The 15,626-nt window shown below is 40.3% G+C and overlaps 1 protein-coding gene across 1 annotated transcript; it reads right to left on the bottom strand.

Annotated features, from left to right (window-relative positions):
- Positions 1 to 5,109: 5,109 nt before the first annotated feature.
- Positions 5,110 to 11,526, bottom strand: LOC309489597 (uncharacterized protein; the record flags this gene model as incomplete). Its single annotated transcript, XM_082158446.1, has 8 exons — positions 11,393 to 11,526; positions 10,668 to 11,003; positions 10,245 to 10,577; positions 6,007 to 6,075; positions 5,844 to 5,918; positions 5,510 to 5,538; positions 5,344 to 5,418; positions 5,110 to 5,196 (listed from the first exon to the last, which is right to left on the bottom strand). The coding sequence occupies exons 1-8, from the start codon at positions 11,451 to 11,453 to the stop codon at positions 5,110 to 5,112; spliced, it is 1,065 nt and encodes a 354-aa protein (XP_082014572.1). The 5' UTR covers positions 11,454 to 11,526.
- Between the last annotated feature and the right edge of the window lie 4,100 nt (positions 11,527 to 15,626).

The following is a 15,626-nucleotide window of genomic DNA, read 5'->3' as shown; positions in this document are numbered from 1 at the left end:
CATGGTGCGTCCTTCGGAGGACACAAAGGCTGCATCCTTGAAGTCTTCAGTCCTTCGGAGGATGCAGCCTTCACATTGGGACACAGCTAATGTGTCGAAATGTTCAGCGTTTCCTTGTAGCTCAGAGTGTGGTAATGGACTCTCTTGTCTAGTGTTTAGTGCTGTTATCATTCAGAAGCTCCTAGGTCAGTATTTTCTTTTGTCTTTATTTTTATTTATTTTTTAAAATTGAAAATAAGTGATATTTTTCCTCAAATAGCTTTGTATTTACTGCTAAACATACGGGTTTTAAAATAGAGGAAATCACACAAATTTTTACCAGTCGGATGTTTTAACTACTTTAAAATGGCTTTTTTGGTCACTTATATCTGAATATTAATAGAAAACGACACAGACATCAAGACAATATGAATATAAGTTCACTCAGCTAGTCCTATCACTTGAAGCAGAAAATCCATCCTTCTGTCCTTTTAAATGTCCGTGTTAAAAGAGCACTTTCAGTGGTTTAGTGTAGCTTATATCCGACTTAGGCATGGGGTCAGAGATGAGGAACGATCCCAGCTTTTTCCCTCTCAACTTCCAGCACTGTACCTTTCAGAGTTGAGAAGCAACATCCAACCAAATCATGGAAACCTAAGGCCTTCTTCTCAGTCACCAGAACAGAGATCGAAATTCCTATAACTGGGATGAAATCCCGACTCCAGAAGCTCATACCATCTTAAAGCTGTACAGGGTTTTTCCTGGCTGAAAATGAGGCGGAGGTGGCAAAATCCGATAGCTCGGTGCCTCTAGGGGGGTCCGGGGGTATGCCCCCCCGGAAGAAAATTTTGTACATTTTAAAGATAAATGCATTAATCTGGTGCATCTTTTTATGTATAATGACCACTAGAAGGTGAAAAAAAAACACTTTTTACAAGCATGTATTTATTTATTTATAGGTATTTTAATAATCAGATAATTTGATTTTATTTACAGTTCATAGGGGGCCATGAAATTACAAAACAGTACTAGTAAATTACGTGACTGCTACTTGTGATAGCTTATTTTATAAAAACGGCAGAAGAATTTCGGCTATTGCCTAAGTCAGGCTGGCTCTATGGATATATTTTAAGTAACCTAACTAGTTTGAGAGCCGAAGCTTAAGAAAAACAGTATCGGTACCTGGCTGTGACAAGTGAAGGCACTTCGATGCTGCAGAGAAGGTGCTTCTTGACTTTCGTGCGTCTGTGGAGGTTGTGATAACTGACAGGTGATGTTGAAAAGGGGGAGGGGCAGGGGCTCGTGCGCTTTCGCAGAAATTTACCTTGCTCCGTTTGAGACAAGCACGTTTAGGTGCTTAAAGCCCTGCATTTCAGCCCGAGCCCGACGTGCCAATATTATTATTATTGACTTATTTATGCCCCTAGGGCCGGGCTTCGGGCCAATTCTCACGTCATAATTCACATGCGGGCCGGGCCTCTGGCTTTTTTTGGGTTATCCTTCTTTTTATATTTTTAGACATTAATTAAAAAAATATGAGAAGCTGACGACGACGATAGAAAAACAAACATAGAAAGACATTTCATAACCTAATCTTATAATTACACAGTGACATATGACTGACATGACAGTCTCGTGCACGCACGCACACACACACACACACGCACGCACACACACACAGAAGGTTTCCCATCAGCGTGACCCACGATTCACCTCATGTGCAAATAATGGAGAATATTAAGAGAAAATTTTTTTATTTTCGTTTAACTGTTGGAAACTACTGGAAAAAAAGAATGGCCATGTTCTGTCGTGCATTTTTGAGGTAAGATAACCTGCAAGTTTATTTAATTTAATTGGTTTAGATAGGCTATTGCTCCTTTCGTTTGCGAGCGCTGGTTCGAGCAGCCTGAGCCTGCCTCAGTATTTCAAAAAAAGTTGTTTTACTCACTGTGGTTTAATAAATAATCATTTGTTAAATTAACTGTCTGTGTGATATGCTTGAAGTGTTTTATAGCCTATCTATGGATTGTAGCCAAGTAAAGTAGCCTATTAGCGTTGATATACATGCCTCTTATACGTCCGCACATCTCGCCTCCGCACCATGGGCGACAGGGCGTTCAGCGTGGTAGGCCCCAAATTGTGGAATGCTTTGCCACTTGAGTTGCGCCAATGCACAGGTTTATCCACTTTTAAAACTAAATTAAAAACCCATCTTTTTAGCCTAGCTTTTCTGCAGTCCCATAATTTGACTTGATTGATCTGATTTTACACCTTGTGCGCAGTGTATTCTTATGTCTTGTGTATGCATGATAACATTTTAAACCCTGTATGTTCTTTATGTTTTTGTCTTTATATTTCCCTTGTCTCTGCCTATCAAACTGTACAGTGTCCTTGGGTACCTTGAAAGGCGCTTTTCCAAATAAAATTTATTATTATTATTATTATTATTTGAGAGGCTAAATTGATCAAACATGTTGTAGGCTATACTCGCTGTCGGTTCGGCTGCTTGGTCGTCATTTAAAAAAAAATGCTCCAAAACATTTGTCTAAATTAACATGATAAAGAAATGAAAAGAAACATAACTAACAAAACTGACCTATTTTAATGGCTGCAAATAGGGCAGGCTGCCGCTGTGTAATAATAATAATAAAAAAAACGGACTCGAGTCGGACTCGGGCTGATAATTCTGATGAGCTGTCGGACTTGTGCTTGAGCGTCTCGGGCCAGGGCCGGGCTCGTGCTTATTCTGATGCAGTCGAAATGCGCAGAACGGTTTGAGAATGGAATGGAACCCGGCCGTGAATCCGCTGCGGAATCGTGTCGGTGGAAAAGAGGTATCTAATCATGTGATTCCGTCTTGAGTTTTTGTCGACAGACGGAGGCGGCCCGAAATTTGACGGAGGCGGCCGCCTCATAATTCTCTATGCAGGAAAAACCCTGGCTGTAGATGACTAGATCGTTTCAACATCATTGGTGTGCATAAGATACGAGGTCAGTGTAATGGTCATCATAATGAACCCTTCGCTCTACGTTTGGACTTAGTTGGTAACGTCTGACTAGTTTATAGTCTGTGTGAATCGAAACATTCAGACTTTCACATCAGAACTATGAGGGTACATTTCAGCTTACAAATATGAATATTTTGTTCTCAAATTCAAATCTACAAGCTCTCAAATTTGGCCACTTTTACCTTCATACAAGTATTCATTTAAAACGTGAATTCTAACTTTGAAACTTTCCAGCTAACAAGAGCAAGTTTAGTTACGTCTGTTTTCACAGGAATGGAAGAGACAAAAACTCTTTATTGTCACATGTGAAAAAAAGAAAGAAATAACTTACATTTAATAGCGTGACATATACACATATACACACTGCAAAGTCAAATTTTAGAATATTTTATTACTAAATAATATGAGCAGACACTGATTTTATAAAACTTCCCGTCTGCTCCTGATATGATGAGCTCATGATCTGTATCATTAATGTTTATTTGTGAAGGTCTTGTTCTTGTTCACAGAGGCGTAAAGTTGATCCTGCGGTTGATCTTCTCTTCCTCTGATGGCAGTATAAGTCACTGTATCATCATGATCCTGAAAGAACAGATTCTGTCCATCAATGTTTGAACCCCAGCGATTATTATTATTATTATTAGAGCATGAGCTTCATTTATCTGAGAGTCAAACTCATGTGCTGGTATCTACTCACATCAGAATCAGAATCAGAATCAGAAAGAGCTTTATTGCCAAGTATGCTTGCGCATACGAGGAATTTGTCTTGGTGACAGTAGCTTCCAGTACACATACAATACAAAGTGACAAGACAAGTGACAAGTAACAGGTATAAATAAAAAATAAAATAAAAAAAATAGAAAAAATAAAATAAAAAGATTATAAATTATAAATATATATAAAGTTATAAGGTGCTATAATGAAATGTCTGAGGGAAGTATTGCACATGTTTGTTCCACAGTAGGGGAACATTTAAGTGTTCATGAGGTAGATGGCCTGGGGAAAGAAACTTTTCCTGTGTCTGGTTGTTTTTGTGCTCGGTGCTCTGTAGCGTCGACCAGACGGTAACAGTTCAAACAGAGAGTGTGCTGGGTGTGACGGGTCCAGAGTGATTTTGCGAGCCCTTTTACTCACTCTGGATGAGTGCAGTACTTTGAGTGTGGGAAGGGTAGTGCCAGTGATTCGCTCAGCAGTCCGAACTATCCGCTGTAGTCTACGGAGGTCGGTTTTGGTAGCAGAGCCGAACCAGACGGTGATGGAAGTGCAGAGGATGGACTGGATGACAGCTGAGTAGAACTGTACGAGCAGCTCCTGTGGCAGGTTGAATTTCCTCAGCTGACGCAGGAAGTACAGTCTCTGTTGGGCTTTCTTCACAATAGAGTCTATGTGAGTGTCCCACTTCAGATCCTGAGAGATGGTGGTGCCCAGGAACCTGAATGACTCTACTGCAGTCACAGTGCTGTCCATGATGGTGAGTGAAGGGAGTGCAGGGGGGTTTCTCCTGAAGTCCACGATCATCTCCACTGTTTTGAGCGTGTTCAGCTCCAGGTTGTTATAACTGCACCAAAGAGCCAGCTGCTCCACCTCCTGTCTGTACGCAGACTCGTCACCGTTCCGGATGAGTCCGATAACAGTAGTGTCGTCTGCAAACTTCAGGAGCTTGACAGAGGTGTCTTTAGAGGTGCAGTCATTTGTGTACAGGGAGAAGAGCAGTGGTGAGAGAACACATCCCTGTGGAGCACCGGTGCTGATGGTGCGGCTGTCGGACGTGATTTTGCCCATTCTGACTAGCTGTTGTCTGTCTGTCAGAAAGCTGGTGATCCATTGACAGACGGAGCTAGGGACAGAGAGCTGGGTCAGTTTGGTCTGGAGCAGTGATGGGACGATGGTGTTGAAGGCAGAACTAAAGTCCACGAACAGAATCCTTGCATAGGTCCCTGGTTTGTCCAGATGTTGTAGGGTGTAATGCAGTCCCATATTGACCACATCATCCACAGACCGGTTTGCTCTGTAGGCAAACTGCAGGGGGTCCAGCAAGGGTCCAGTGATGTCCTTCAGATATGCTAACACCAGTCTTTCGAATGACTTCATGGCCACAGATGTTAAGGCAACAGGTCTGTAGTCATTGAGTCCTGTGATCTTTGAGTGATTTTACTGGCTTTGTATTGGAAGAAGTGACCTCAGAATAAGTCACATCATCTGTCTGCTCCTAAACATCAATGCAAACGTGCAGAGAGTCAAGTTTAACACAGAACAGACATATCTCTCACTATAATATGTAGAATAACACAAGAGCTTTTAAATCACATTATTGAACAGACAGTGAACGTAATGTTTGATGATTTAGTGGACTCACATTGGCTCTTGCAGCGGGAGGAATGGACATGTTGATCGTCTCATTCGTCCCTTTATGATCATTCTCATCTTTGACCTTCAGAACAAACAGTTAAACTGGATGAATGACACTTTATTGAGCTTTAAAGACAGTAATCAAATCTAAATCACTGCATTACTGAACTCACCGCAGAGTCGCCAGTCCCTCTTTTATTATCTGAAAACAAGTGCCTCATGAAATATTTATGATCAAACACAATGTGCAAAAGACACAATGTTAAGTATTACGATTTTTCAACAATCAGATTTTGTTGAAGCATTAAAATGAATAATAAAAATGATTGTTGACTTAATAACTCTGTGAGATTGACATTACAGGATTTCTCAGCAGGAATAAACTTCTGTTTGAGAATTTCATATAATCCTCATGTTTCTATGATAATTACAGTCTGAACATGATGTGTTTGTTTGCTCATCTGAACTGTTTTTAATTGTTGTAAAGGAGTAAATCTGAAAACTCACCAGCTCTTTTTCTGCAGATCAGCCAGAGAAGAGCAAGAAGGAGAACAGCGACTGCAGCGACAGAAATCACTATGACTGAAGAAGAGATCGAGCACAGAGTCAGAGACGGACAGGGCAGATTGGGGACAATTATAGACAAAGACAAAACACTGTGATTATGTACCTGGTGTGTTTGTAGTCAAGTCTGTGCCTGGTGTGTTTGAATGATCCTGAGAGTCTGTGACTGGTGTTGCTGAAAAAGATGAATGGGGACAATTATATACAAAGACAAAAGCCATCGACAATGGTGACATGTTTCATGCCGCTATGCATTCTGGGAGCCACCCATAGTATAAAACTCATGGCTCCCAGCATGCATTGCGGCATGAAGCATGTCACACCACACAACTCTATATAGTATGAGATTAGACTTTTATGTAGATTTTTTAAAAAATATATTTTCTCCAACAGCCCAAGCACACACACAGGCCTATATAATGGCGTGTAAAACAAATGTATAATTTATAATCAGCTCCATATTGGATTCCAAGTGATCAAGGGCTTAGAGCATTTCATTCAAACTCATTTCAAGAGTTCACCAGTAGTGGACACTCGTGCAACATTAGCGAGGGATGAGCATAAACAGTGGATGTAAACACAGCCTCGCCCTGCATCTCAATGTCCATACTATCCTTCCTAAACAGTGTGTGAGACAAACTTTCTCCGGTCAGACAGAAAAAAAAATTTAGGCAGAGATAACTATTTTTCTTTAAGGTCAAATATATATATATATATTAGGCTTGCTACGATAGTCTGTGTTACACGGTGTTCAGTCGCAACACGGGTTTCATCACTTGCCCACGGCACCAAAAAAAAAAAAAAGTTTAAAGCGTTAAAAATATTTAACGCAATTACGCAGTATCCGTTTTTTTCTGTCACCCGTTGACTAGCGTTGTATGATCACGCTCTTATTAATGTGAATGCTTTTAAACCATTCAAGCGCGACAAGACTAAAGAGACCTGTAAGTCCTGCCTATTACACTGTAACAGTCACTGGCTGTCACATGGTTTATTTGTTCTTATTATCAGTGTTATGTTCATCCCATCCACTAGGGGACACCAGTAGCACCTATTCCTTATGGATAAAACAGGAAGTAGAGGAGAAAGAGGTAGCTTCAGTTTGAGTAACCACATGGTATCTGCTGTTCTCTTTAATAATCCTGGCTTGAGAAACGTTTTGTTTGCTGCTCAGCTGTGAGTTTGTAGTTCTTATTTCATCTTTTATCCATAAGGAATAGGTGCTACTGGTGTCCCCTAGTGGATGGGATGAACATAGCACTGACAATAAGAACAAATAAACCATGTGACAGCCAGTGACTGTTACAACACACACAGAAAAGACGTGCGTCAGTATAGAGTTCTCTTTCGGGTTTGAACAAACCATAACACACACAAATTATGCCAAAATGTCCGTTTTGTCGAGTGTCTTAAAGGTGCTCTAAGCGATGCCGGGAGTCGTAACTGCTTGTTGACATTTGAATTGTTGTCAAACAAAACGGAGGCTAGCTAGACCCTCCCTCCTCCTCATCCCGTCTCCTCCCTCCTCCCCTCCCTTCCGGCATTAAGGAAAGTCAAAGTAGTCACTACAAAGTTAAGTTTTACTGATACTTCATTCAATGTGTAATGTCACCAAGTTAGATAAATGCTTTTATATATTGCAGAACAGAATGCAGAAAAAGATAAACATTGTCTTAAAATCGTTTCGCCACCTGAGGTTATATAGCTCCCATACAAGGACACAATAATAGCAAGATAACGTTAGCTTCGCGTTTCCCAGTGAGCATAAACAACGGCGGCGTTGTAAACAAATTTAGTCAAAGTTGTCAATAGCCTAAATGAACATTCAAATTCATAACAAACAGTGGGTGAAAACATAATTCACACAAATTGTCACCCTACTGTGAATTTACAATAGAGATTGATCGCTAGCTGCTAGAAACATATATGTTGTGTATTCACCGTTCTAGCTAATTGTTACATCCTTGTGTTGGTTTGGCGAACATGAACGTCTGTTTAGAAAGAAAAATGGATTTACCTGTTCTGCAAAAACAGAGCAACTGAATGTCGGATTGGAAGCCCTTCTGCCGGCGGAGTTCTCGCCACCTTTCGAAGGTTTTTCCGATGTAAATTCGGTAGCAGCTACTTCGCGCGTTTCTTATCCTTGTCCCTCTTCTTTGCAATTTGTTCATTGGAACGTCGTCTCTTTGGGCGTGTGTCGGCCATAATTCAAACTTCCCTCTTCACGCTTCTCTCTCCTCCACACACCCCCTTCATGTGTACTCACACTAACCCCCCAAACCCCACCCTCAAATTCTTCTTGTCGGTGATTGGCTGGAGCAGTGTTTGTTGTGTTTCGTGGTGCGGGTGAGCCCAGTTTGTTTTTGTTGCCGTTTGTGGAGCCTGTGGTGTCTAGAGAGACCGCGTTTTTTTACAGTGTGTTCAGGGGACAGGCAGCTAGCGGATAGTGAGGAGATGTTTGCTGTATGTGACAAAAAAATGTTTGGCCTAAAAAACGCGTGGCATCGCTTAGAGCACCTTTAATAAGAGCAGTCTTAAAGTGTAAATTGCAGGTTAACCACCACAACCAATTAATGTGTAAATTAAAGTGCTCAATATGTATGTATTTAAACATTTCTGTCTTAAAATGCGTTAAAATAACATTTATTGGGGTTTCTTCAAAGGTAGCATGTTTTTTACAGTAACTGGGTGATGACGTCATAAGAGGGAGTAGCAACCCATACTCTGCTAGATTCCTACTGTTTGTGGCTTGACTATGGAGAACGACTGGGAGACTGAGGAGGTGGGAAACCATCAAATTCTTGATGGACCACAGCCCTACAATTTTGAACCAGTCAGGCGTGAGAGAGGGGAGGAAATTGCCAGAAATCATGGCCCTCAAAGCTTGGTGTGAGGAAAATGAGTGGAGGGTTGGCCAGGTGTCCTGGTGAGTAGCTAGAGCTAGCCTAGGTTAGCCTGGTGCTAACCCGGATAACATTAGGGAACAAGCCAACGTCTTTTCAAAATCTTGCCGTCATGTAGAATAGCAAGGAGGGACAACGACTGAAGACATTATTTACTTACATGGTGTCAGTAGTCCTAATCAGAGCTGTAGAGATGCACACACTGCACAGGCACAATGGCACTTTGCCGGCATCTGCTGACAGAACGCGATATTGTCAGTGCTAAAACGCAACTCCGCAACGACACGGAGCTGTCGCGAGATACGCGCCTTTAACTGGATTAAGCCGAGAAAAGCCGTTTTGAACGGACCGAGCTCAAGGCGGATGAGCGCAGCCCGCGGGAGGGCAAGTGTGTTTCTGCGGCGGGGTCCAGTTAGCGAAAGATAAACAAAAACCACAGAGTGCTGAGCAACCGAACTCTGAACGCCGTGGAGGTGAATTTTGATATATTCGTACATCCCGCACAAACACAATAGTTAACCATTTTTGCTAGTTAGGTCTCCAATATAACTGCTAGGCTACTTGCCGTTAGACTAACGGTAACTCTAGGCTTGGAGTCCCTCTTATGATGTCACGCCCAGCCTAGTGGAAGGGAGGGGGAGTGCTTAAAACCTCTGTAAAAAGTACCAACTTTTCATATTATATTCAGCATTTTGGTATAAAAAACATACAAAACAATGGTGGGCGGTTCTTATCTTTATGTTTAACAAGCACATTGCATTATATTTGTGAAAAATGTAACCTGCAATTTACACTTTAAATGATTTAAATAAAGTCTTAAATGAATGTAGAGATTTGTGAGGAAATGGGACGCGTGTCAGATCGCGTCTCTGTCAGCAGCGGCTGGTCTTAAAGTGTCATTAATGTTAATCAAAGAACAAAGGTAAGAGAGTAAATTACTCACTCAGACCCGGCACCAGGAGGATTATTATACCGGTAGCCTAACGTTAATCATGAATGCACTCCGCTATCTGTTAACACATCTCCGGCGAACGGCTTCTTCACGCAAAAGAAAAACTCTTCATGAAGCGCAGTGAAGTTCATTGCCTCAGTTAAAGACAAGTTCAAATCCACCGACGTTTATCTACTAACTCTCCTGACTGCTTTGTCGGACAAAAATGGTGGATTTTGATTGGTCAGACTCAGATCGCATGTCAATCAAACTCCCTGCGAAGGATGAATTGACGCTAATTTAAAAGTGAAAGTGAAGTGCACAAAAAGTGAAGTGCACACGTTTTGGACTGTTACTTCACTGCAGTTCATTAGTTTGAAGCAATGCTTTGAGTTACTCTTCTGTGAGAGTCAAAGAAGCTTGTGTTCCCTCAGTTTGTTCTGGTTCAGTGATACTGATAGACCTTAGTGTTACTGACATTATGAGGCTCTTCTAACACTGTTTTCTCACCTGAATACTTGACAGTGTATCTGACTGAGGTCTTGAGTTGATTTCTGTGAGTAAGCTGACATCTCCACTCTCTGTTGTTATCTTCATTCAGGAGTGTTGTAGTCAGAGTGATGATACAGTGATATTGATCTGATGATGATAATATCTGATATCTGGAGTCTGTCTTCAGATCAACACCAGCCTGATTCACCCACAACAGCTCAACTCCCTCAGAACGAACCCAATCATCACAGGAGAATACAGTATATGAATACAACTGACAGGAGAGAGTCACAGAGCGGCCTGGACTGATCTCAGTCTGTGATGATGATGATGATGATGGAGACACTGAAACTGAACACAAGACACAAATCACAGACTCTTCAATCATCATCTGAGTTTAAATGGAGAATTTTTTAATTGAGCACATAATCATAAACTTACCATGAAGAACATGCAGAAAAACATCAGCATCAGTTCCTTGTTTTTGGTCTTGTCCATTCACATCTATCCATTGTTGGCAGCTGTAAGATCCATAATCTTCTTCTGTGACGTTCTTGATGTTCAGAGAGCAGTCAGACTCCAGACTCAGTCTCTCATGTTTCTCTGTGTCGTTCTTCTTTATCCCTTTAGTAATCAGTTCAACTGTCCCTGAACGTCTGAAGCTGTTATAGTTCCATGTAGTTTTAGATTTGCAGTCAGAAAGAGCATTATTACAGGACAGACGCACATTTTCACCAGAACTGATGAACACATGATCATCATCCACTCCACTGATACCTGAAACACAGTATATATCAGTGATCATTATGATATATATTAATAAATGAAACATAAAACATACCAGCATAAAAAGCAGAAGTTTTAAATCATAGTATTTTTCCTGACTTAAAGCAAACAACACACTCTCCAGAATAAACTATTAGTCTTTATCAGAGAGCTGTTCAAATCACTGACACACTCTTAATATGAAGATAATTCTTCATCATCAGATGTTTGAGTGACACTATGTCCAGTATCAGGAATAATACAGTATGATCTGTGTGTATCAATACACAACTCTGAGATCACAACGTGAATGTGTGCAAGAATAAACTGTGCATGTTCAAATGAACTCTTTCCAGACTAATTCCACTAAATGTCTTTAGAGAAAATACAGATTTCTTTACCTGTGAGAAGTGAAGAGAGAATGATCAGTCCCAGCACACACAGATCACACTTATCAGCCATTTTGTGTTTCTGTCAGTCTTTCTCTTCATTATATATAGTAACAGCTCTTCCTTTAAACATCATCAGCTCCTCCTCTGGTTGTGTAACTTCCTCTCATCTGATCAAATGAGTGTTGAAATCCTGCTAGAGTTGCTATAGTGACACTAAGTGTGTGTGAAACGTGTGAGAAGTGCATATACTGTGAACACACTGTCTCACACACATCTGATCTGAACAGTTTATTGGCTACTTTTGCACACGAGAGAATTACTGTTAGTCTCACTTCTTTCTTTTAGCAGTTTCCCGCATGACATTAATATCTAGAAATAAAATAATTGCATTATTAGTAATAAAATTAGTTTGCTACTGAAAAGGTTTCCAAAATCCACAACTAACTTGTAGAAAATGAATTCTAAAACAGTTTTTAAGGTATTTTGAAATGATTAACGTCAGCTCCAGTTTGGTGAAACAGAAAGTATTTGCACACACTTCATGAGCGTCTGTAAAGCAGATATTAAATGTCTTCAGGAAGAGTTTCTACACATGGATTATAATGTTCTGCTTTTAACATTTTTGCAAGACGTAAATTTAAAATATGTTGCGTTGTGTCAGTTCTGGTTCAGTCAGTGTCTGGTGTCGTCTTTAGTGGGTGTGTTGCATGTTACTCTGTTCCTGTTTGGATTACCTGTTGGTTTAATTAAATCTTCATCTTCATCTTCATCTTCATCTTCGTGTGTTTCTACACCTGCGTGACAGTCTCTTTGTGTTGTGGCTTTGAGCTCTAGTGTTTTCAGAAGCATGTCATCGCTGGCTGTGAGAACTCAGTTAGTTTGACCGCACTGGTTTAACCCACACACAACTGTGATCATCTCTGAACCCAGTTTAGGCGGATGGGTGTGAATTCACACATTCAGAAAACATTTCCTCTTCTTTCTTGAGAGTTGCTTGAGAGCAAGCAACCTCTATACGATATAGCTGACTACGTCACCCTGTTAAACAGGGAAATATAAATATGAATGAATTTAACCACCCTACAAAGGACACACAGGAACGTGGTTATCGAAAGGAGGGCCTGAGACGTGGATACCAAAAGATACAAAAGTTTTATTCCAATCATCAAGCAGTAATCTTAAAACATTAAAAGACTGAAGGAGCAGGTTACACATACAAACATTAAAGAAACCAAACATGAAAAGGAGGCAGAGGCTTACCAATGGCAGGGAAACTAGTTTAATGAGCACAAGGTCTCACCACAACACACACACACACACACACACCAGCAAGGTCAAGCATGAACACACAGCACTCCGTGACAGAATCCCACCACCGCACACGAGGGCAGGGTTCCTCGAGGTTCTATATAGAACCCTGGGGTTCAGTACTTGGCCAATAGAACCTTTTACCAAAAAAATGGTTCTATGTAGAACCCTTGCATAGCAAAGAACCTTTTTTTATTAAAATGGTTCTATAATTCATGTTTTATGACTGAAGTGTAAACTAAAGATTACACAACACATTCACAAAGCTTTTTGAGTCAAGACCCATGAGAATGACTGCTGTATTCAAAAACAAGAGTAAACAAATATTAATATGAGCTGTACATTAGCATGAAACTTATATTTCCTAATATATTATAGTTAACTTTTTGACAAATCATTTTGTGAAGAAAAAAATAAACTAACCAGGAGTTTTCTTTATTTTGTATACCATATTGTGATGGTTTTAATCTATCGAAGGGAACATTAAAAACAAATAATCGTAAAAATGCTCCCTGGTGGCGTACATGCGTTGCGTCATCCTTGAATTCCTATTGGTGGATTGGCGAAGATGAACCTCGAGACAAGTGACAGTTAATTTTTCAAACTGAAGAGTCCCGAGTCCGCCATTTCTACCCGTTCAAACCCTCAGGTAAGTTAAGTCTTTACATTTTTGAAATGATTTTGCTGAAATATTTAGTATTACAGTTAATATTTATATTGGTTAGAGTAGCCCTAGTGTTAAATACTGATACTAGAAGCAAAATTTACCTCAGTTAAAAACACTGTTGTCGTGTAACGTTAGTACTGACGGGCTTCGTCGGCCGTCGGTTCAGAAAGCCCTGTTAAATTGATTTTTCTCCGGTTTTTAAATGAATTAAGATAGAGTATCCCTTTATTTCCTTGTTAATGTTAATGAAATTGTCAACTACAATAAGATAGCTGTGTTATAAGGAGACGAGCTTCGAGTCAGAAGCGTGAATTTTAATTTCAATGAAGCGCGCGCTCGTTGTTCAAATAAACGGCGCCGATTCAAATAAAAGTGAACCCGGTGGAAGACGGAGGTGAATGATATGTGAATGTGTGTCGCAGTTTCACACATACTCAGTTTGCGGTGAGTATTTTTCCCAGGCCTATGTTAAAAGGTTTAGAAGTTCTTAACTTTGGCACGCGAGAGCTATTTTCGTGCAGTTTTTAGCTCCAACCCAGAACAGACGAAGATCATGATTAGCTTGTTCAGGTGTGTTTTATTGGAGCTAAACTCAGCAGGAAAGTGGACACAGCTACAATTGAGAACTTCCGGCCGGTCTGCATTGAAAACTGTGCGTGTGCACAGTTGCAGTGCAGCGTTCGTCTATGTTTACTTTGACGCATGCGCTGGTTTAAAGTGATGATAGCACATGGTTTAATTTAGCATTCAAATGTTCTAAAGCCAAAATATGTTTAGGTGTGTTTAATGCATAGTTGGTTTGTGAAGTGTTATTTATGCTCTGCAGGGCTCTCAAGTCTCACGCATTGGGCGTGAGACACACGCAATTCAACCAGTTCACACGCTCACACGCCACACCGTGTATTTCCCACGCTGAAAAGGCAATGCCAACCAAGTTGTCTTGCGAGCTTTATATATAACGTTGTATACGAGGCGCAGGCATACAAAGTGAAGTTTCCTGCCGCCAGCACGTACTGTATCTCGGCCAGATTGCGTTCATTACAAGGCAACACAGATGCGCGAACACACGGAAGTTGACGGAACATTCTCGGCCACCGTACGTTCGTTACTAGGTAACCAACAACATCGCGCGAACACACGTCGTGATGGAGAAGGTAAGTTGGAAGAAAGCTCGTCTAACATTTTTAGGCTAGAACATTTAATATATAGCCCATCGTTTACATTATTATTGATGCAGTCAAAAACTCTACAACTAACGTTACTCTGCAACCAGGCCAGAAGCTTTGGCTCAGTTTGGCTAGCTTACGTTTTCTTAAACTAAGGGAATGTTAGTGGGTATGGGAAGGAATGAAGATGTATTTCTTCATTTTATTTTAAATACATTTAAATTTGTTTATTTTATTTTATTTTAAATTATATATTATACTGTATTAATAGTCTTTCTAGTTACATTAAGGCTACATGTATTAAAGCAGAGTGCTCTGGGTAATATTTTATATCCTGTCAAAACATACATTAATCATTGCCATTGCATTTGTATTTTTCAAACACAAAACACATTTCATAAGCTGGAGTGTGTACTCTTGTGTACACACACACACACACACACACACACACACACACACACACACACACACACACACACACACACACCTTAATAATACTCTAATATGTCATTTGTTCACAATGTAACAATATATAACATTAAAGAGTATATTTGATGTGATGAATTGCTCTGTCATTTATCAGATTTACCAATTGTTATAATTTCAATTTGGGCTGGTTAATTATGAACAATGGGTAAAATTGGGGGGCGGGGACATATGGGGGCGGGGCTCCATTAGGGCTCCTCCCCTAACCGCATGTGATCTCACTCCGAGCTTTTGGTAAAACTTGAGAGCCCTGTGCTCTGTTTTCTTTTATCCCCAGATAACCATGGTTGATAAATGGTCAGTAGATGACACATGCCACTGGCTTCAAACTATAAACCTCATTGATGCAAAAGAAAGTTTCAGAGGTACAAATGAAAATTTATAAATGTTCATTTTGTGATGTTGTGAAGTTTCAACTCACAAAGTTTCTAACTCACCTGCAAGTGCAACATAACCACCAAGCAGATTTTAGTGTTACCTGTGACATTGAGGGATGTTTATCCAACAAAATTATTTTGAAATCATAAAATTCCACTTGACCAAATCTGGATTTAGACTAGAGGACCAGGAATAATAATAATAATAATTCATTACATTTATATAGCGCTTTTCTCAG

The sequence above is a fragment of the Leuciscus leuciscus genome, assembly GCF_965113295.1.
Source record: "Leuciscus leuciscus genome assembly, chromosome: 1".
NCBI classification, from domain to species: domain Eukaryota; kingdom Metazoa; phylum Chordata; class Actinopteri; order Cypriniformes; family Leuciscidae; genus Leuciscus; species Leuciscus leuciscus.
The sequence above is the reverse complement of the archived record's forward strand: the minus strand, read 5'-3'. Positions and strand labels throughout refer to the sequence as shown.